At 54.0% G+C, this 23,283-nt stretch overlaps 1 protein-coding gene across 11 annotated transcripts in view; it reads right to left on the bottom strand.

Moving 5' to 3' along the window:
* The window catches only part of SH3PXD2A (SH3 and PX domains 2A), a 243,790-nt gene that overhangs the window by 50,506 nt on the left and 170,001 nt on the right, over nucleotides 1-23,283 (bottom strand). For 8 of the 11 annotated variants that reach the window (XM_036828694.1, XM_036828695.1, XM_036828693.1 and 5 more), the window contains 2 exons: nucleotides 17,513-17,557; nucleotides 10,531-10,662 (listed from right to left, as the gene is read on the bottom strand). In XM_036828694.1, coding sequence (XP_036684589.1) covers nucleotides 10,531-10,662; nucleotides 17,513-17,557 — 177 coding nt within the window. The remainder of the gene's footprint in view (nucleotides 1-10,530; nucleotides 10,663-17,512; nucleotides 17,558-23,283) is intronic. The other 3 variants (XM_036828696.1, XM_036828702.1, XM_036828703.1) reach the window with 1 other exon arrangement.

Raw genomic sequence — 23,283 nt, 5'->3', positions numbered from 1 at the left:
CTGGGCCTCAGTCAGTCAGGGGAGATGGGGTGCACCCAGCCCTGGGCGGGCAGTGCGGCCTCAAAGGAGATACCAGCATGCCTCAGAGACGGCACCTCTGCACCAATGGTCCCCAGCCATGTGGCAGCCCTGCCACAAACTCTGTGGGACACTGGGCAAGTGACTTCAGGCCCCCATTCCTCCTCTATCAAAGGGGGGTTCGGGCAGATGGTCAGAAATGTCTCCTGCAGCTTGTCTCCTGCCCCTGACATTTCAGGCGCTCAAGGCGCCCCTCCGGCCTGTTTATCACTAGGGGAACGTCTCCTCTCAGGCAGCCCCGGCACCTGGCTGGATCCCCCTCATCTGTGCCATGCCACACCTTTGCACGTGTCATTCACTTAGCTTGGAGCACTTTCCTCCTTCAGATCCTTGTTCAAGGCCTACTTTCTCCAGAAGACTTCCCTGACCACCCAACCCAGCCACTGCCCCATCTCTGGACCTGACAGTATTCATGAAAGCCCAAGGCACCGGGAGCAGACTGTGTCTTCTGGTCCTGCCCTCCCACTCCCTCAGTAATACCATCTGGCCCCAGCAGCACTGTGCTTTCTGCCTTGCGCATGGTAGGTGTGCTGTGAATGGGATGGACTCACTGCATCTGGGCCTTTACCCTGCAGGTAAGAGAGAGCCCTAGAATATCGTCACCTCCAGCAATGGGAAGATAGGGGCGATTACTTCAATGGAGTTCTTCATTGGGTCCTGTGGGGTTTGCGGCGGGTCCAGGACAGGCCTTATTTATTTGGACAAAGGGGAAGGCGTCCTGACCGGCATGACCCAGGCACAGCCCAGGCTCTGCTCTCACACCCTCAGTCCTGGTGAGAGGATCTCTGGTGAGATCCCAAGTGCCCTTGACCCATCCACCCAGCCAGTGCAGCCCTGCCCCGTGGACCTGGCTGAGCCAAACACTGGAACACTCACAACTCTTCTGCAGGAAACTGAGCTAGCGAACTCCCCTTCCCTTTCATATTCCCTCTGCCCTACCCCTTGGCCTTGCTTCTACCCCAGCTGGGGCTTCAGCGGGACTGACCTCTGCTCTCCTGCTCTCTGTGGCCTGGAGAATTCACACAGCAGAGCGCTCTGGGGTTTGGCTTTTCAAAGAAGTAAAATCCACAAGGAAGAGAAATGCAAACACTGATTGCATTACAGATTTCCAAACACTGTACAAACAGCACTGGATAAATAGTGTGGAAGCCCATGCCCCACCTCCCAGCTGTGCAACCTCTGGGCAGGTCACTTAACCACTCTGGGTTTCAATTTCTGCCTGGAAAGGAGAGAATGCCAACATCTGCCGTTCCTCTTACCAAGATGTTGTAGAAACCACATGGTTTTATATCTTGTAAAACAAACTATTCTGATTCAGAAACAGGTCACCTTGAAAAATGTGCCAAATCCCCTACTAGCTGGCATAAGCAGGCACTTGCTCCCCCGGTGGCTTTGACCTCCCCAATAATCCCCCTAGCACGAGTCTTCAGAGAATAGACATGCAGGCTTCAGGCCACTGGGCTTAGAACATCCCTTAAAACACAAGGTTCTGGGACACAGTGATCCAAGGGTGGCCAGTGGCAATGCCAGTGGGCCAGATACAACAGGAGAGAGGGCCCCGCTATCACAGCACACCAGGCTCAGAAACCCACTCATGGTTCACTCACTTTGTGGCCAGTCCCTGGCTGATTCCTTCTCTGAGTCTGGCTTTCTATCACCTCCCATGGTGCCTGGGCCACTTCCCCACAATCCAGTCCAATAAAAGCTTACACAGGCAGACGCATTTTAGCATGAGGCTGAGAGGTCCCTGACTTAGAAGGGAATGTAGAGCTGGGGCTGAGACAATTAAATGAAATAACAACCGCTCTCCCCCCCAATAATTCCAAGCAGCATATTCCAAACATAGATAGAAATGAAGTTCGGGGTTACATGAGCCAGAAGCTTCCCTCCACTTCCTGGGATTCGACAGCTCAGCTCCCAGGATGGAGACCCCAGTGAACACCAGGCTTCACGACTGAGTCACGCTGGCTGTTTCCCCACAATGAGGCCAGGGAGTCCAGGTCAGCCCCGGGAACCCAGAGGATGAGGTTACGGAATCTGAAAAGATGCTGATAGAGATGAGGGCGGTCACCCGGGGCAAACCCCATATCCACCAGAGCGATTACTGAAAACCCAACTGCTGAGGGGTGTAATATCACACAGCTGCGGGATGATCTGGGGAAAGAACAAGGGGTAGCAATTTTTCAACCCAAATTCCCCGAGGTCCTGACAAATTATATCCCAGAAAGTGTTACAGTCCCAGGGTGAAATCTGTTATGTAAGAATGCAGGAAATGTGCGGAGAGATCTTTTCCCTGCACTTCAGCAGGTCTGTCACTTTTCCTGGGGGCAAAGCCTGTGTGTGTGTGTGTGTGTGTGTGTGTGTGTGTGTGTGTTGGGGGCAGGTGGAGGGGTCTCTGGTGTTGCCCATTCCCGGGGCACCTGGGCCAGGATATGTCTGGGGAGGGGAGTGGGGTCACCAGTTCGCTACACTATAAGACTCCCACCTGGTGTGCGGTGGTCATTACCCCTAGAACAGCACGCCCTGGCCTGGCACCACATGGCCTCTCCTACTTCTCTGTCCTCACCACCTCTCCCCCAGAGCAACTAGCCTCTGGTTCTTGCTCTATTCACCAAGCTCCAAGCATTCTCAGCTTCACTGGCACCTCTCCAGAGAGGCCTTTCCCGGCCACACTCTATCACCTCCTTCCTCTGCTTAATCTCTATCATAGTGCCCGCTTATTTCCTGCATTGCACTTTTCAAAATCTAGACTTATCTTCCTTGTTTACATACGGCTGTTTCTCTACCACATGTGAGCCCCATAAGTGTAGGACTTTGTTGGCTTCTGTCACCTCTGGGCATCAGCCTGGCACTTAGTCAAGTAATATGGACTTAGTGACGACTGATCACCTGAAGATTGGCCTTGCTGGGGTCTGGGCAGTGTGTGGTTCAACTGGTCCCCTGGTGTTCAAACCCAGAGAAGCAGCATTTGAGATGCTTGTGAAAGGACTCAGTGCAACCTTGCTTGCCCCCCTCCCCCAAAACAGGGGAGGCAGCCACGTTTGCTCCAGGGCTGAGGCTGGGATGAGCTGGTGTCACTCTGGCACTTCAGCTGGATGGATTTCCTAGGTCACCATGGAACCACATCTTTTGTTCAGAAATGTCTATTCAAGGAAAGGCCGTGGGACACGATAGGTCCATACAGCCAATGTGAGGTCAGTGTGACAGGCCACTCCACTCGCCCCACCTGAACAGGTGGAGGTGAGACAGAGGGAGCGCCTGGGGGCCCACTGCCCCACCCGGCCGCCTGGCAGCTGGCTCCAGGCAGGTGGCTGGTGGCACTCAGTGCTGACAAGCCCTTGGATGTCTTCCTGACAACTGTCCGTGCAGATCTAGTTTGAGGGAAGAGCTATTGCCTGTCCCGGACACACCTTCCCCTGACATCTTCCTCCCCACAGCCAGGATCACGTGCTTCAAATACTACTATTCTCAGATCCCTCTCCTGCTCACCTATGTTCCACGGCCCCATTCTTCCTCTCCATCCGCTGCTGCCCAACTTCCGCTTTCTTCACCAGGACACACCTCCTGAGGCAACCAACCACACACCTGCCTTCCTGTCTTAGCCTCAGTGGGCCCAGCCTTCCACCTGGCACTCCACTCACATGGAACTGGAATTCCTTCCCCTCTCTCCTATCTAACCCCCCTCTCTCCAAGGCCGAGCTCAATGTCTCCAACTCCTCCAGGCAGCCTTTCCCAACTATGCTAGTCCCCTTGCCCCCAGCACTTCAGTTTTGTGCCATGCAACAGAGCCACTGAGTGACAGCCAGCATGAGGGTATCACAGGTGGGCCTCTCCTCTTCCCAGCCTTGCATGAAGCTCCTGATCCCACGAGGTCTACTCCTGGGTCACCAAGGGGAATCTGACTCCAACTCTTCTTTCTGTCACAGGCTGGGCCAAGGATAGCTGCCAAGCAAAGGCTCCAGGGGGGCGACTCTGGTCCCCAGCATGGTCTCCTGCTGTCACTACCCTGGAGTAAGCTCCCTCCATGCCCTACCCACCTCACAAACCATCAGGGCTGAGAGGATCTTCAGACACCATGAAGTGCAATCCATTTTCCAGCCAGATGGGGAAACTGAGGACACAAGAGGGCATCTAACCAGAGGTGAGTTCCAAAGTCAGTTTGTGGTAGAGCTGCCCCAGTCCAGCGGTCTTACTAGCAACTATCACATACTGAGCACTGAATTCCTGTTGAACCAGCATATATTGATACTAACCCTACAGCTGTGGGTACAGTTATCTCCTTTTTGCAGGTAAGGAAACTGATGCTTAGAGGATTCAAGTAACTTCCCAGGGTCACCACTAGTAAGTGCCAAATCAATATTAAAACCAGGCTTATCTAAGTTGAACCCGTATTTTTAATTGCTAGGCTATCGTGCAATCTCATTCTCGAAACCGTCTCCAGCCCAGGTGACTAAAGCTGGGCTGAGGGGCCCAGGCTGGATCTGGATGCTCACTTCTGTTCCTAGATTCATACTCAATGGCCCCTTCCCTTCCAGGCAGCTTCATGAAGTGGGCAACAACCGCACACCGGAGACACTCTTGGACCAGAATGGACTTTGGAACTGCTGACTAGCCTGACACCGCAGGACCATACATGTGCTGCACTCAGAGAGAGAAGGGTGTCAGATCAAGGCTTTCTCTCAGTTGGGACAGGACCTCGCAGGGACCAGTCACCACATCTAAATGGGGCTGGCTCACTGGAACCACGCACTTAAAAAGCTGTTACAGAGTTAAGAGTGTTAGTTCACTTATCTGTAATGCAGACTGCAACAAACCTGCTCTTCTAGAAAGAGCCTATCCTATCTTTATTGGGACATGTTTTTTCAAGAGCAGATTGGCAATCTGAACTACCAATCAGCAGGTTCCTTCGTAAGCAGAGAATCTAAGTAAAAGATACAGAAGATATATAGGAGAAGTCCATTTAAGACAGCAGAGGGGCTTCCCTGGTGGCGCAGTGGTTGAGAATCTGCCTGCTAATGCAGGGGACACCGGTTCGAGCCCTGGTCTGGGAAGATCCCACATGCCGCGGAGCAACTAGGCCCGTGAGCCACAACTACTGAGCCTGCGCATCTGGAGTCTGTGCTCCGCAACAAGAAAGGCCGCGACAGTGAGAGGCCCGCGCACCGCGATGAAGAGTGGCCCCCGCTTGCCACAACTAGAGAAAGCCCTCGCACAGAAACGAAGACCCAACACAGCCAAAAATAAATAAATAAATAAATAAATAAATAAATAGATACATTTAAAGTAATTATTGATAGGTATGTATTTATAAAAAAAAAAAAAAAAGACAGCAGAAAATCTGCAGAGCTATCCCAGTCTCACAATACAGTCCACCCATTAAGTACCCAGCATGCTCACATTAATTAGAGTTTAAACTCCATAAAGGCAGGAATCGTATGGGTATGCACCCAATCAGCATAGAGCCTGGGACAAAAGAGGTATTCAAGACTTGAGAAATAAATGAAAGAGTGAATAAACGATGAGTATATACAGTGTATTTCTCACTTACAAAAAGTCCGTGTAGAACCAGTTATAACAATGTTCATGAAGAAATACTTAAGTAACAGAATAGATACATCTTCAGTGTTAAGAAGATTCCAACTCACAAAATACATGGCTGAAGAATGTGTCATCTTTGACAACACAAAATAATCATTATGACACACAAGTCTGAGGGGAAAGCTTATTAGTTTGTCTTCTTGATAAAGATATTCGTCAAATAATAAATAGCTACATTTCATTGAAGGAAAAAAAAAAAGCCCATGTAGGATATATCACTATTCTCTTAAGACTCATGAGGAAATGGATTCCTGCTTATATCACACAGTTAGGGTAGCATTAGATCTTAAACCTAATAGACTCCTGATTCTTTGTTCTCTTCACTACACACAGCTGCTAAATAAGTAAAACAGATGCAGCCAACATGTTTTGGGGTAGCTTACCCCCCATACCTCCTCTCTTTAAAACCTGTGCTCCAGCAGCCACTGCTGAAGAGGTTAGCAAGGTAGCCATGTTTATACCCCATGACCCTTCTCCCGGACACAGCTGATTGGCCCAGGGTTGGACACCTGATCTAAGGTCTGCCCATCCATTGGCTGGCCAGAAACTAATCAGATTCAAACTTCAAATTTTGAACTCAGAGAACCAGAGACCATTGTCAGTTGGTGGCAGTTATCTCAACAAACCAACAGCAGGTGAACAGGCCACTGTTACAAGTGAACAGGAAGACAAGGAAGGTTGGTCTGCAGTTAGGAGAAGATGACAGCTGGACTTTAAATCCACATGGTACCCAAGAAGAGTAGCTGTCTCCTGCCAGCTTTCTGGTTCCCAGTCCTTGTACGGCTGATGTACTTCCCACCCTTGGGATTCTGGTGAGATTTTCCTGAATCCTTTCAGTAAACTCTTGAGCAAGTCTAAGTGGGTATCTGTCCTCTGCTCACAACTCAGTTGGGACTAAAGCATTGAATTTGGAGGGGACTTAAAGATTCTCAAACTCCCCAAGGCTTAGTTTTCTCACCTGTACAATTTCTCACCTGGATGGACCAGGAGCTCAAAACTTCTTCCCAACACAGTGCTTTTACCTTAGTCCAATAGCTATGTGCCTCCAAGGAAGTATAAGATCTCCCAGGGTTATCACACTAGTGCCAGGAAAGACGCAAAGACTCAGAGAAGGAAAGCTGGGGCAGGAAAAGAATGAGCATCTGCTGACTCATATCCCCACATCCTCCCCTGGCTCCTAACCCTGAGAGAAGGAAACCATCCTGGAAAGTTGGAAGCAGCTTTGCTTAACACAGAAATCAGAGCAACTGGGACCCTGCCATGACCATTCTGCCAGAAGTTAGACCAGATTTTGCCTCCTGGAAGGTAAAGCCAATGTGGTCTTTGAGGTGTAAGAATGTCCTACAAAGGTGGTATCTCAGGCATTGTTGTTTGTCAGGGTGGAGGGGTTTTCAAGGACAAGACAAAAATGGTTGGCAAAGCTAACAAAGTTGCTAATCTTTCTGCTAGATTTGTCCCTGATCAATGAAGGAAAAGAGTCCTTTTCTGGCTGGGTCCCAGGCCCACTGTTTGATCAAAAATGCTTTCCCTGAAGCCACTCAGGTCCCGACACTGTGGGTGTCTTTGACGTCTATCCACTTACATTCCCTAGAATAGGCTTGTCCTTGGTGTTGGGTATACATCACCCTCAGGTAGCCCATGTCTGTCCCTGACCCACAGCATCACCAGCTCAGTGATGATCCCTCCCAGGATCCGCGCATTCTCACCCTCCCCACACTTCCTCTGTAGAAGGGAGAGATCTCAGCTGTTGGGACTTTAGGGAAATGATTTAACCTCTTAGCCTGTTATTTCAGCCACAAGATGATTAGAGTGCCTTCTACCATATGGGGTGTTCCACGATGCCAGTAAGATGATGCATGTGAAGTGCATGGCCTGGACCTGGTGTTTACTGTTTACTGACTCTGAATTGCCTTTCATCAGACACATCTCTCTTTAGACCAATGAGATTACAGAGCATTGGCACAAGCACACTTCCAAATCCCTCAGGGGCTGTGGTCCCTGCCAGAGGGCTCTGACGAGCAAGCAGAGCCAGAGATGGCTGGGTCCCTCTTCGAACATTCTACTCGAGGGACTTTCAGCCAAGCGGGAAGGGGACACAGGCAGAGTCCTGGCTCCCAGCGGGCAAGGCAAGGCCCCAGGGGGCAGGGTGGTGCTAACTGGGGCTACTGCCCCAACAATTTAAGTGGAAATGCCTCAACACGCCCACCAAGTCCTAAGGTCAAAGGCATCACAATTGGGTCTTTGTTCCAGAGTTCAAAAGCCTCACTCACCACTCCTTCCAAAGCCAGCTTGCAGGATGCCCAACACACTTCCCCTCCCCCGCCGTCAGCCATCCAGCTTCCTTGAACTGGGAAACCACCCTCCCAAGGATCTGCAGTTGGCCCTCTTCCTTGCTCCCCTCCACCCACTTAGTTTCTCTGGTTACGCGGGTTGTACACTCTAGGAGGCCTCCTCGTTTCTGACAGCAACAGACGGTGTGGGTTTGCACCGTGGACACAGCACTCCAAGGTCCCCGTGTACATATCTGCTGCTGAGCAGCTGTTTCCATCAAGGGGAGAGACACAAAGCCCAGAGAAGGGGGAAGGCCACATTCAGGGCTCTATCTACCCAACACCCAGGGGTCCTAAGGAGTCTCCCAGCCACGGATCCCAGATCTGGGAGGGGGCTTGGGGAGGTCATCTACTCCAGGCCCTGTTTCCAAGCAGCCACGAGACTGTCTCCATTTTACAGAAAGGAGAGGTGAGGCCCAGAGGGAGCAAGGAACTTGAAGTCACCCAGCTGGTACATGGTAGTGGGCAGAATCCTGCTTCTAGAGACAGCAGCTCCCTCAGAGGATCAGTGTACCAGAGGGCTGCTCTGGGGATTCAGGCTACCTGAGCCCCCTCAAACAGCCATCGGGGACTCCTCAGGAGAAGGAGGTGCCTAATACTTTCCAGGCCTGCCACAAAAGCCCCACATTGTCAAGGCTCTCCCTCCTCCACTCCTAGGCAGGGTCCTGGATGTGGGGTGGGAGGCAAAGGGAAGCAGGGAGTCTGATAACAGGCTGACTGCCTTTTGTGTGGGGTCTCCTCTTCAGCCATCCTGGCCAGTGGCTGGTACCCAGAGACATGGGGGCTCACTCCTCCTGCTGCTTTAGGGCTATATAGCTGTGCTGGTGACACAAGGCAGAGGGTCCCTAAGCCAGAAGTCTACTTCTGAGCAGCCCTGACCTTATATGGAAAAGCCGACACGCCTTCCTTTGGAGCAAGCCCCAAAACAAACATCTCTCTCTCTCCTCAGTGGGTGTCTCCAATCCCACCATTAGAGAGCCCTTCCTTTGGGTCTTGAGGTGCTTAGGGTTCCTAGGGCCAGGCCCCTTTGACAATGCAGCTTGGGTGGGGGCAGGGAGGTGGGGCTGGTACTGTGACAAAGGCTGAAAGCCAAGCGGTGCAGGAAGGAGACCAGTGTGGGCACCTGGGGTGAAGGACCCAGGCCTTTATGCTAGCGACAGCCACTGCCAACCAGGCACAAGGGCAGAGCCTGACACCCCTGAGGGGAACAAGCTTTGAAGACTCCAGACCCAAGAGGACCATGAGTCAGGTCTATGTTGGCATCACAGCCCTGTTCTCAGAGAACACAGCTCCTGAGACTCCTGCAGCAGGAACCTAATCTCACCTCCCCCAGGAGGCCCACTGGGATTTCCTCAGTATCTCTACAGCTACTTGCTGCCCACAGGCATAGGAATCAGGGAACCAAGAACTGTTCTGTCGTGTTGTTGACTTCAGGTGACTCACGTCCCCTCAATTTTTCTGTGCCTCAGTTATTCTATCTATAGAATGGGCACAGATAGCCTTTGATCTGTCTTCCTGTCAGAGCTTAAAATACTGGAGGGGAATAGAGTGGAACAGGAAAAGAAGAACAGGCCCCTCCCCTCTGGGAGTGTCCTCCAAACACAGCTCAGAGAGGCTCCAACGCACCCGCACGGGGGCCTTCCCCCACAGCAAACCGAAACCAAAACAGAACACCCCAGGAACCAATTCAAGCGCCAGCAGGTCATGAGCAAACTGATGATGGATGTCCTGGGCCAGAGTTCATCCCTGGCTCTTCAGGGGTCACACACGCCTGCACCTCAGACTGACGGACTCGGGCCCTCCTCTCTCCACCTGAGAGACCCCTGCTGCCAAGGGCACTGAGGCCTACTCGGTGAGAACCTTGGAACTGGCAGTTCCCTGGACAGCCAAGACAAAGCCTCAGTTCCCAATGACAGGGCGGCTGCTGCAGGACCCTCCCTGGCCCCAGGACCTGACTTCATCCCCCTGTCTGGGCCCTCTTCCCAGGGCCTGGCGGCCTTCAGCTCAGCAGGGGGCAGTCAACTCACCGCCCAGACACTAGCCAACCTCCACAGGCCTGGCCTTTCCTCAGACAACCCGCCTGAGGACCCGGGACCCCACAGTGACGTCATGGCCTGCCTTCCCCACCAGCCAGCGGGGTCCTCCCACCCCTGCCTCGTCCCCAGCTTGGAATCTGGCCCCAAGGGGGAAGCCGCTGTAGGATGCCCCTGAGCTGGGAGCAACCTCCCCCGGGCCTCAGAGGGCACAGGGACCCTGAACGTGGGCTGGACAGTCGTGCCCATGCTGCCACCCTGGCCTTGCATTAACACAAGCCAGTTAATTACCCCGAGTGGTGGAGACATTCTTCCACCATCAGGCAAACTGCTGGCCTGCAGCCCAAACCAACAGGGGAAACTTCAGCCTCCTCGGCCCTCTCCCCGCCAGATGGAAATAACGTATAGCTGCAGAGGTGGGGGAGGAGGAGGGGAACAAAAACCAGCCGGGCTCCTCGCCCGAGCGGCCGGCCAGCCAGCTGGGCACTCACCGCTCTCGTTCTTCTCGATGACATCCACCACCTCCCCGGCCTGGAGGCTCAGCTCCGAGTTCTCCTGCTTCTTATAGTTGGACACCACCACGTACTGTTCCAGGATCATGGGCTCGGCGTGGGTGTCGGCACCTGGCGAGGGCAGAAAGCATGCGGTGAGCCAGCGGCCAGCCATGGCCCCGCGGCCGGGGCGCCCCCTGTCCATCGGCCTCGGGGGAGGCTGCTCGGTCGCCAGCGCCGCTCGGAGGGGCCGCCCGCAGCCAGGGCTCGCAGCTCGCCGGGCCCCAAGGACAGGCCATATAGCAGGGCCCCACACCGGCCCGCTGTGCCGCGGGGACCGGGGGACATGGGGAGCCGGGGGCCAGCGGTGGGGGGCGCGGAGGGAGAGACAGAGACGAGACAGAGGCCGAGGGGACTCAGAGGAAAAAGCCTGCGGCCGCGATGAATTAATCACAGCCCGGCACGAGGGAGAGGGAGTCGGAGGAGAGGCCTGGGGCGGACGTGGTCTCTCCGGACCCCTCGGCCGCAGGGGTGCGAGGGGAGGGCCGCAGGCGGGTGGGCGGGCGGGCGGCCCATGGGGGCTGAGGCCGGAGCAGAGGAGAGAGGAAAGGCCAGGCGAGGAGGAGGGCTCGGGCCTCTCCCCAACCCCTGTAAACCCAGAGAAAGAGAGTCAGCAGTCCTCCCCTTGGGCGGGAGAGGGAGAGAGCGGGAGAGGACGGCTCCACGGCAGGCTGGGCCCAGGCGAGAAGTCAAGAGGGTTTGAGGCCGCCAATCACTGGGGTTTACTCGCAGCCCTTAAATAGAAACACATGAGACCCATCGAATGAGGAGCCGGGGGTGGAGGCAGGGGAGGGGGAGGAGGGCCGAGACTGTTTACTTGAAACCCAAGAAGAAAGTCCCAGCGCCAGCGCTGGAGAGCCCAGCCCGCCCCCCGCCAACTTTTCCTCAAGTTCGGCTCCATTGCTGCCCCTCGGGCTCACCTAGGCGCGGCCACTGAGCCCATGGGCCTGGTCCCCCGGGAACCAGCCTCAGGCCTGTGCCCCCAGGCCCGCTTCCCGACGGGGCATCGTCCGGCCTGGCTGCCGCCCTCCGGCCACATGGAGACCGACTCAGCCTCCCTCTGCCTTTAAGCTCTGCTGGGGCTTGTGGTCAGGCTCCCGGAAGCCACCAGCTGCCCTCTCCTGGCAGTTTCAGGAGCTTGAGGGGTCAAAAGGTGGGGCTAAGCAGGAAGAGGGCAGGGAGCGAGCAGCCTCTCTGTCCTCTTTAGCCACTGGACCAGTGCAACATTTATTAAGCAAACGCCAGGCTGGAAGGTAGACAGATTGGGTGCCCATCTCGGCTTACTGGCTGTGCAGCATTGAATGTGCTGCTGAAAGCTCTCTGCGCCTCACTATTACCATCACTAGGGTGCAGTGGGGACAGAGCACCTAAGATAACACATGGCCGGCTAGGAGCTGAAAGGATCCATGAACCAGAGACCCACTGGTCACCTCCTACAGGAAGCCTTCCCAGACCCCCCTCTCCATCTCCCCGGCAAAAGGAATTCCTAGCATACTTCTTAAACTCTGTGTCTATCACCCTATACATCTACCAGTCTCCTGAAAGGCTGGGGGCTTCACACCACCAGCCTGGCTATAGAAATGGTTGAGAGGGTCCCCAGGCTCCACATGGCCCCCTTGGTGCTTCAGCCTGCAGCTACATTCCCCACATGCCTGAGTCTAACTTGGCAAATGTTCTATGCCAGGCTCATACACTCCCCCATTTTATCCCCACAACAACCTTGTTACCTTCCCACTTCACAAAAGACACCTCAGAGACCCAGAGAGGACAAGAGGCTTGCCCCAGCTCACACAGTTGCTATGGAGAGAACCAAATTCACTCAGTGTTTTAGGTTCAAGCCCATCTCTCTTTCCATTACAGAACTGCCTCTGACTTCTGTTTCCAGACATCCCATTCTCCTAGCACGATGATCCTCAACTTGGTCCCACAAGATATGGGGAGCTTCTAAAGTACACTGATGCCTGAGCCCCACACACAGAGATGCAGACTGAATTGGTCTCAGGTATTTTTTAGACACCCCCTCCTCTCCCATGGTTCTCATACACAGCCAGGGTGAGAAACGCTGCTTAGATCTTTGGGTCTTTCTGTGTGGGAGGCTCCATCCAACCTAGGGCGGGGGCGATGGAAGGGAAAGAAACCCACTGCCCCTGGCACTTTTCTCCCATGAGGTGTGGACCCTGCAGCCCCAGCTCAGTCCTTTGGAGACCGAGGAGGGACCCTGTCCCAGCTGAGGCCTGCCACATGGATGTGCACATGCACTGCCCCAGGCAGCCCATCCGAAGCCAAGATTGTATTTCAGGCCAAAATGCAACCAATACCTAGGCAGCAGGGCGGGCCTGGCTCTGCACTCAGATTGGGCCAGCTTCCGTGCCTACCCCTGCTAGCTGCACAGAGGCAGCGCTGGGCACGGAGCTGACAGAGGCTACCTCCCACTGTGTCCCTGGGGGGCTGGCAGTGAGTGCACCCAGCACAAAAAGGGCCAGCCCCTGCCCTTGTGGGACACAGGGGCTCCCTTTCCAGTTTGTGGGAAAGGAAAACTCAAGATACAAACAGAAGACAGGAGTTCTCCAGCTGGTTAGAGAGCTTCCAAATCCTGAGAGCCCAGATGATGCTGACAATTAATAGCAAGCTTTCATTAGTGCTCACTCGGGACAGCACTACCTAATGCAGACCATAGCTGATCCTCAGAACAACCCAGGTGTAGGCCCTTGTTATAGCCCCATTTCACACACAGGCAGACTAAGTAAGGCTCATGAGGCAATTTTCCTAAGGTCACACAGCTGGGATTGAACCCATGTCCGCCTGACACCGCTGCTTGTGTCCTGACTTGCGCCCTGTATGTGGCCTATAGAGAGCCACTGATCCCGAGGATGGGCCCTGCCTCATCCTACCCACCCCACATCTGGCAAATAGTTGCTGCTTAATAAAGACTGGAGCGTGGGTTTCTTCTCGACTCTTGTAGCATCTGTTGACCAGACCACAGTGCCCACTGGGGGTGTGCACTCTGCAACTGTTGGTGAAATGAATGAATGAATGGACAGATAGATGAACAGTGATTTAACAGCTTGCTTTGAGCCAATATGGATACACCAGGCAGGGCCTCACCTCCGAAATCTGGGAAAACTAGACAACTAAATTCTGGAAGGGAGAAAGGGGAGATGGGGAAACAGAGGCAGGGAGAAACAAGGAGTGATGGGTTTGTGGCCAAAAGCTGCTCGAGAGGATAAGCGGGGTGCTGGGGAATGGAGAGACATCAGCTCATTTTAATCCAAGCCAAGGAAATCTGAGGCAAGATTTTAAAGGGGAAAAACCCACATACTGCTCCCACCTCCACGCCACCCCTTGGAAATTGGCCTGAGCTTTCTGAAGACTGACACTCCGGGACACAGGTAGAAAAGTTAAGAAAATGTTCTCCAGGCATTCCAGAGCACAGAAGACAGGCAGTAGCACACAGCCTAGGGGACGGACAGATGGACACACAGACAGACACTCTGTCTTTGTCACTGCCCTCCCCTCCCCCAGCACAAGCTCACGCTCTCTGGCATCTACCTCTTAGGGTGTTGCCTGCCCAGGGCTGCTCGGATGGGTGTGAGCTGGGAGCAGGTATCCAGATGAGAAACCACTCGTCAGGCAGGCCGGTGGGTGATGTCATCCCACAGAGGCTGCTCTGGTTCCCCTCCCAGCCAAGGCCTGGAAAATTGGGGGCTGAAGGAGTCAGCCCGAGGGAGGGGGAGATGAAGTGGAGGGAGCCTCCTGTCTTCAGATAGGAAGCGTTTGGCAGTGGCATGGAGAAGGTGAGTACTCCTTATAGAGAGAAGAGTCTCTCCCAGATTGGAAGTGGACTTCTCGTCAGGGTCTCATCCATCTCATCTTTGTGCCTTTCTCAGAGCCCATGGCTGGATCTGCTGGGGCTCTGGCAGTGCCCCAGAGCCCTGCCCCACGCTTGCCTCACACCTGCATTCCTCTAGCTACCAACTGGATGGACCCCTGGCTCCTGCCTGATCTGGCTGCCAACTTAGGCTTCTAAATGAGGCTTTTGCTAAGTCAATCCACTGCTCCAGCACCTTCACTGGGTCCCTGCTGCCTAAAGAAGAAAGGCCAAATTCAAGCTCAGTCTTTCTTGACAACCTGAGCTCCCCAAGTTCCCTGACGCACAACTCTGATGCAGGCAACATTCATTTATCCAACACACATATATCAAGCACCCACTGTGTGCCAGTCACACTCTTCTATGCTGGTTCTTATGTCCAAGCCTCTGCTTTAGCTGTTCCCCCTGCTTGGAATGCCTTCCCCTTTACCAACCCCAATTCTACCCAACCATCTCTGCCCCTCCAGGAACCATCCAATCACTCAGCTATAGTGCTTGCTCCTGTCATGCACTGGATTTTCTTGTGGGGCACTGCTCCCCAACCAGATCATGTGCTTTAGACAAGAGTCTCCCTGATGAGGAAAGACAGACGCCTCAGGACTGGTGCCATAGGACATGGCACTGGACACAACAATTGCCTGAGAGTCGTGATGCGAAAGCATCAAACTGGAGTCTGAGGGTCTGAAGTCCCGTCCTGCCTTGTCCTTATTAGCTCTGTGACCCTGCAGAGGACACTTAATCTCTCTGAGCTTTAGCTTCCTCATCCATAAACAGGAACAATAACAGTACCTACTTTGTGGGGTTGTTTGAGCATGGTATAAGGTGATGGGGTTAATGCCCTATGTAAACTGTAGACTGTTTATAAAGCAAACAGGAAATGGGAGATTTGGGGAGGAGAGGAAGGGCTTAGGTTCCTCTGAAGCCTCAAAACCAGCATGCAGGGGCTTCCCTGGTGGCGCAGTGGTTAAGAATCTGCCTGCCAGTGCAGGGAACACGGGTTCAAGCCCTGGTCCGGGAAGATCCCACATGCTGCGGAGCAACTAAGCCCCTGCGCCACAACTACTGAGCCTGCGCTCTAGAGCCCGCGAGAGGCTGAGGCTGCATGCTACGACTACGGAAGCTGTGCTACTGACGCTGCATGCTGCAACTACGGAAGCCCGCACGCCTAGAGCCCGTGCTCCACGACAAGAGAAGCCACCGCAATGAGAAGCCCGCGCACTGCAACGAAGAGTAGCCCCCACTTGCCGCAACTAGAGGAAGCCGGCGTGCAGCAACGAAGACCCAATGCAGCCAAAATAAATAAATAAATTTATAAAAACCAAACCAAACCAAAAAAACCAGCACGCAGGTCAGGGCAAGGGCCACAGTCACCAGGAGAAGCGGCCATGGCTCTGTTCCTTCTCATGCCTTTCTCAGACGCCACCTCCTGGCAGGCAGCGAGCATTTGCCAGCTGGAGAGCCACATCAGAACCCCCAGGGCCCACTTATGGATGGATGCCGGCCCAAGCAGCCTGAGGCCCCTTATCTACAAGGATCCCCAGCATGAGCCCCTTACCTCTGAGTTTCCAGTCTCACTGAACTTGCCAACATTCCAGATGGGGAAACCAAGGCCGGCCCAGAGAGACGTGGCGACTTGCCCAAGACTCCGGCCCTGGTCTGGCGGTTTCCCCCAGCCCACATGGCCTCCCCTCAGCCTCTCTCTCCAAACAGCTGGGCTCATCCTGAGAAGCCAAGCCCTACGGTGGCCCCCATCCCAGGCTCCCCATGCTCTCCATGACCCCCCAAACCCTGGGTGTCCCACCAAGGTCCCTTCAGTCTCTCACAACTGATTCCTCCCAGGCCAGCCTCAGCCTGCCGGCCTCTCCATAGGCCCTCGGGCAGCCAGGCTATACGTTTGGTGAATAAAATGTATTGTTGTGGGCCAAGTGGGCTCTGGCTCACTGTCTCGAGAGAGGGAAAAAAGGGACGGGAGCCCAGTGATTAGCTCAGGCCGAGGCCCTCGTCACAGGCAACACGAGAAGGATGACTGCGAGGGGCTTGGGTCAGGCAAGAGGTCCTCTGCCTGCGGCCTTCTCCTCTGCCCGCCCGCCCAGGCTGTTCACCTCCCGTTCCCTGCCTATGGCTGTGAGGGGAGGGGCTGGTCCGACCCCCTCCCCTCAACCTCTGACCTTTCTGTTTTGTCCCCCAACCCCGACCCTCACCTCTGCTCTCAGGTTTGGGCTGGGGAAGGAGGGCCAGGTGGCACTCGCAAAAATGGAGGGGCTTCTAGAAGACCCTTCTGGAAATCCCTTCCCTCTACCTGACACCATCTCCATCTAACAGCTGAGAACACTGCTATCCAGATTTTTCTACCATTGTCCAGTAAAACCAAGGCTAAAGGTAAGCCTCTGACCTCTGTCCCAGCTCTGCCCAGACACAGAGCACAAGCCCAAGTCCCTGAGGGCTATGGGTGCCCAGGCAGCCCAAGGTCCAGAAGCCCCGAGACCAGAGGCAGGTCCAAGCTCTGGATCCCTGGGGCATGGGGGCTGTGACTTCATCGCAGTTACAAGACTCCCCACCCCCCTACCGGCCACTGCCTCAGCTGGGGTGTTGGAGACTTCAGCTCTCTGCCTCGGATTAGCAGCCTGAAGGGAGACTAATCATCTTCAGCTGGCCCATCTCACAGGGGTGGAAGGTGATGGGAGCCTCCCCACCACCTGAGCACTTTCTGTGCGCCAGGCTCCCGGTGAGATGCTACCGCATCCGCTTAGGGAGGCTAGAGAGGTTACGTAACCCGAGACCAGGACGTGGCACAGCCGGGATTTAAACCCACACATTCCGGGTCCAGGGTGCATTTGCTGACACACTGTGCTATGTGGCCATCACCCATCAAAGGGCTCCAAGGCTGGATGTGGGACCTAAAAAGGGTTGAAAGGAAGGCAGAGGGGACGGCTGAGAAGACGCCAACATGCTGACAAAGAGCTGCTACACATCACAGGGCACCGGCTCCGTGGGCCTGCATGCCAGGGACACACATGTTCACACACATGCACTCACATGCACACCAGGCAGTACCTGTCACGTTCTTCTTAGGAGACTCAGCCCAGCTGGAGAGCCACACTTCCGAGTCCCCCGAGAGCAAGCAGCAGCAGGAGAGAAGAGAATCAGAGGAGAAGAGAGAACCGTTAGGCAGGCAGGAGATCCACAGGCCGAGTGGTTGCCGGCAGGGCTCTGAGTCGGGCCGCCGGGGCGGAAGGCGGGGGAGGGGAGGGGAGGGGAGGGGAAGGGAGGGGAGGCGAGGCGAGTGATTTCCTGGCCCTGGAAGTGCTGCTGGGCGTGGGCCTGAGTGATTACAGAGGAGCTGGGACACTGCTGGCCAGGACGGGGATAATGAGGTGTCTGCAAAACGCAGGAATCCTCTGGAGCACAGAGAATCCTACACGATCCGGGCCTGGAACAGGGCCCGTGGGTTATCGCTGCCCTGGAGAAGGCAGCCTGGACCTTCCTCTCTGGCCACGTGGGTGGCTGGCCATGATCCTCACCAGGCCAGCACACTCAGCAGCCTGGGCCTGGAACCTTAAACGTCAGGTTGGAGAGCCCAAGGCCAGTCTCCAGCCACTGCACCACTGGGCCTCAATGTCTCGTCCAGCCCTTACCCCAGCCCTAAGCATTGAGGCAGACAGACAGGCCCTGGCAAAATGGAAGGAAGCCTCATTTTAAAAAGTCTCACACCCCAACTCCAACCCAGACGAACGGGGACCTTTAGTGAGCAGAAGAAACGAGGGCTCTCGTCCAGGCTCAGACAGCCATGTGTGATCTGGGCCTCAGGTTCCTCATCTGTGAAATGAGGGTGCCTTCCTGCCGAGAGGGAGGAACAACGTCAAAGCACCTAAAACAACTTAAGATCATGAGATGTGATATAGTAACATTATGAGGCAAAAAGCTCTTAGACTAATCAATGGTGTGGACATTTCTAGAATATCAGAGGGTCAACACGTAATGCTGACAGTTTACCTACAGTGAACAGTGGCTCATTTACACCCAGGTCCTTGAGCTGGGTACACACCTTTTGCCCCATTTTACAGGGGTGGAATCTGAGCTTAGACAGGGGAAGGAACTGGCCCAAGTTCCCAAGAGGCCAGAGTAGCAGAGACAGAAATGGAACCAGGTCTGGGACACCCCAACTGGTGCTTCCTCTGCTGAACTGCTCACTGCCTCCAAAGGAGAACAGCGTTGGCTACAGTGGCTACAGCGAGAAGGAAACATGGAGATGCAAGTCTGAGAGGCAAACCCTTGGGCTGCTTGCCTGGTGTTGGCCAGGAGAGCGGCCCGATAGATAGTAATGGTAATCATCACAGCAGCAACATTTATACAGCATCTACTGTACAGCAAGCATTGTACTGAGCACTTACATATAGTAACTCATCTGTTTTTCATAATAAACCTACAGTGATAAGGAACTCCCTCCATTTTGCAGGTGAAGACTATGAACCAGAGGTTAAGTAACTTGGTCCAGGTCACGCAGCTAGTACAGTGTTCATCTCTTGTGGTGACACAGGCTTCAGGCCTCAGTCTGATGCCGCTCACCATTTAAAGCACCTAACTGTCCCTCGCTCAGCAAGCCACCTTCCAATTGCAGGCTGGCTCACTATGTAGACCTGGGAAGCCTGGCCCTTCCAGTGCTCACTGTAAACCAACAGAGTGGGGATCCGCTGGAGAGGTGTGGCGCGGCCTCTGGAGTCTGTCTGGATTCAAATCCAGGCTCTGCCCCTTTGATAAAGTTACTTAACCTCTCTGAACCTCTTCCCTGGAAATATCCCATGAGCTTGGTTCAATCAGCTCTGTGGGGCAGCAGGAAAATCAGGCTCCTGGAGTTGCAAGGACGAGAACCAGATGGCATTTCAATACTAGATGCATCAAGAAAATGCTGGCACACAGAGATGCTTCCCACAGACACTGGGTCAGCTGGAATTGGGGGTAAAGGGACTCTGGGGGACTACACCCACAGACAAGCATCCTGTGGCCAGAGTCTCTGACCAGGCCTAGCAGCCAGAAGCCTCCTGGGACAGCAGGAGCCATGCTGGCCCAGCTTTCATGCCCTGGCAGGGCCGAGACAAAGCAGACACACTCCGAGGCTTTCAACTGCTGTGGTTGAGGGGGTCTCAGTTCAGAATGTGGGGCTTCATTGTCTGGTGCCAGATCTTGCTGGGGTTATGACTTCTTGATGCTGTGCCCCAAACGCGGCCAAGTGGCTGCCACCCAGCAAGGCCATCCTAACGCCCCTGGGCAGGCCTAACGCCAGACCCATCCCAACACCATCTGGCCCCACCCAGCCCTGGGCTGAGCCAACTTAAGAGGTCGCCCACACCTCTCTCCATCTCTGCTGGCTTCGTTACTTTGTACACTTTGCTTCGGGTTCTTCGGAAGGAAATGTTTTGGGAAGTGCTAATGTCCGTCAGTGAGCCAAGGGAATTCATTTGGCCTGGGCCTGGAGGACCCAGGAAGATGTGTTCTGCTAAAACAGGGGTCGACGGACTTTCTGTGAAGGGCCAGAGAGTCAATATTTTAGGCTTTGTGGGCCACGTGGTCTCTGTCGAGACTACTTACCTCTGCTGTTACAATCCGTAGAGGAATGAACGAGCTGTGTGCCAATAAAACTTTACTTACAAAACCACATGGTGGGGGGCTTCCCTGGTGGCGCAGTGGTTAAGAATCCGCCTGCCAATGCAGGGGACACGGGTTCGAGCCCTGGTCCGGGAAGATCCCACATGCCGTGGAGCAACTAAGCCCCTGCGCCACAACTACTGAGCCTGCGTGCCACAACTACTGAAGCCCATGCACCCGTGCTCCTCAACAAGAGAAGCCGCCGCAATGAGAAGCCCGCGCACCCCAACGAAGAGTAGCCGCCACTCGCCGCAACTAGAGAAAGCCCGCGCGCAGCAACGGAGACCCAACGCAGCCAAAATAAATTAATTAATTAAATAAATTTTAAAAAAAACCACATGGTGGGCTGGGCTTGGCCTGTGGGCAGTGGTTTGCCAGACCCAAGGCTGGGAGATGAGGTTCTCAGAGAAGGGGAGCTGCTCCAAATCCCCAGGGGAGAGAAGTGGAGGCTGTTGGCCCATGTGGACTAAATGCTCCCGAGGCCTTTGCTGCTTGGTTGGTTTTTTCAACAGTCATCTTGAAGGGTCCGATGCCCTTGGGGTGTGGGCATTTGGGCAGGCCAGGGAGGGCAGACAGGAAAAGATCCCTCAGCCTCTGGAAACTGAGCCCCCACTCCTAAATGTGGAACAACCTGAACTCATGCCCACCCCCTTCCCCCCCAATAAGCAGGCCTTCCCTCTTTCCAAAGGAAAATGGGAAGCGGACCAGAAACGAGCCTGTCTTTAAAAAAAAGCCTTTTTAAAACATGATTTATTTCCCAGTCCCCTGGATCCGCAGAATTAATCCAGTTCCATGGCTCCCACCCCAAATTTCCCCCCTTTGGAGTGCCTTCTCTCCAGCCCACCCGAGCAAGCCCTCTCCCAGGGCGGGAAGGACCCCCCTCCGCCTCATTGCAATGAACAGAGGAGTGGCCCCCTGGCTCACAAACCCTGGCCCCCCAGCCAGGAGGCAGACATGGCTGCTGGCTCAGGGCTGGGAAAATGGTGAGAAGGAGAGACAGGGCAAAGGAGCAAAAGGCAGGCGCAGCCAAATGAGCAGCTGTGAGTGACACAAACCAACTGCTTCCTGCCCTCCCTGCTGTCTCTACCCCCCTCTCTCTGGTGACAGAACCAAGGGCCCTACAGAGTAGAGTCACGGGGCCTGGTGGAAAGCAAGGGGCATGAGACTGGGAATCTGCACAACTGGTTTTGCTGAGAACTGGCTGTGTGACCTTGGGCAAATGGCTTGACTTCTCTGGGCCACATCTGTAAAATCAAGCATTTTGGGCCCACTGATCTCCAGGATACTTGTTTCATGTTCTAGACTCTTCCAGCAGTAACCTGCTAGTCTCCATAACGCAAGTACACCACAGCTGAAACAAATCTTTCCAGAGAAACAGACCACCTTTCCAGGGAAAACCACTTGAACACACACTCAATATAGGAAACTCAAGTGAAGAAGTCCAACAGTTCGGGAGGCACATAAGACAGAGAGGAACTGGAGGCAGAATTGTTTTAAAATCTTGGTTCTTGCGCTTACTCTCTCACTTAGCTCACTGATTCTGGGGCATTTAGCAAATCTCTGAGCCCCTTTTCCTTCTGTGAAATGGGGATAAAAATATCTACCACGTCTTTTTTGTTGTAGGTCTGCTTTAAGAGTGAAATGGCCTAGTGCCTGTGAAAGGTTTTGGAGGGGTAGGAATTAGGCCCCTGGAACACAGAAGGGGAGCGGGTGACAGGGACAAAGCTGATGACTAAAGCAGTGTGTGCCTGGGAGACGGGAGGCATGGAGACAGGGTCCCTCCCATGGCCATCCCACAGGACTCACGTTCCCGCTACAGCCACTTCTCCTGGCTTGCTGGACCAGCAAGAATCCAGGCCCAGAGAAAACCAGGTGCCTGCAAGTCCTGATGACACTTAGGTGCTGAACCTGACTCTTGTCAGGTCCAGGTGATTATGAGAAATCAAAGAACAATATTACAGGGGCCCCTGACTTTAAGGACGTTCCCCCCAAACACATATACACCTAAGGACTGCGTAACAAACAACTGGATAGACTTAAGTTAGGAGAGGGACTCCTATTGCTCTGTAATGTTTCTTTTCATGTTGAGTAACTCCAGAGCAGTGAGAATTGGGTTCAATTTACCCAAATCTAGTCTCAAACCATGCTTCCAGAAATTCTCCCCTGGTGTAAAGCAAGTTCCACCCATCCAAACTAATAAATCCAGAGTGGGCTGAAAGCCCAGGTGGGAGAGACAGGAGAACAGCCAACAGCATAAATTCCTCGGAGAATGAAAGCAAACCAAGGGCTCAGGGGGACCAGGGCAGGGTCACCCGCCTTATCGGCTTACACAGCCCCCGCCCTGGGCTCCTGGGAGGGGAGGAGGAGCAGGGCCCCTGCCAGGAATGAATACCCCCCTGTTGTCTCTGTGTCCTTCCATTCTTCAATATCTCAGCGTACTTGAACACTCAAGACCTCTCTCTCTTTGGGAATTCTATTGTTCTTACCTCACTGCAGCCTTGAACTGGTTTCTAAATATCTGTTGTATTCTAGTCTTTTCTCTCCTTTTGTACAACTGAACCTTACATAGGACTAGATTTCTTAAATTTCCTAGACTCCACATGTTTCTTTTCCTTTTTGACTAGGCCACCAGGGAACTCAGCCACTGCTTTCAGGTCATCAGCTAATTAGGGCTTGACAGCTGCTAGCCTTGTCATTTTATTTAACAGTAGAAGGAGAAGGAGCTACTTTTTCACGAGAGCACATCCCTTGTGGCAGGCACTGTACTGTCATAGGCATGAAGTAGCTCAAATCTTTACCAGAGCCCTCGAAGGCTAACAGTGCTTCACAAAGAAGGAGCAGCTTGACCTACATGATATGTAGGGCCTGAAATAGGTCATCGTGCTCAGAGCAGCAGAAACAGTGGCACAACAGTGAAAGTGATACGAATGGCATTCGGAAAAAGCATGGCGTGAATTAAGCTGGTCAAGACAGAGAACAAGCAATAACTCAAACATGACTTCCAGTCCACAGTCACACGGGTGGAGGTTGGGGAGCGTCCTGCTGTAAGGTGTGTGAGCTGCTACCTACCCACAGGGGCAGCTCTCTGCAGCCTGCTCCAGGGTGAGCAGCTGCTTCCAGCTCATCATCAATACCTACGGCATGAAAAAATCATGCCCTTGGACTGGGGAGGTGAGGGGTCA

Source organism: Balaenoptera musculus, chromosome 16 (assembly GCF_009873245.2).
Source record: "Balaenoptera musculus isolate JJ_BM4_2016_0621 chromosome 16, mBalMus1.pri.v3, whole genome shotgun sequence".
NCBI classification, from domain to species: domain Eukaryota; kingdom Metazoa; phylum Chordata; class Mammalia; order Artiodactyla; family Balaenopteridae; genus Balaenoptera; species Balaenoptera musculus.
The sequence above is the reverse complement of the archived record's forward strand: the minus strand, read 5'-3'. Positions and strand labels throughout refer to the sequence as shown.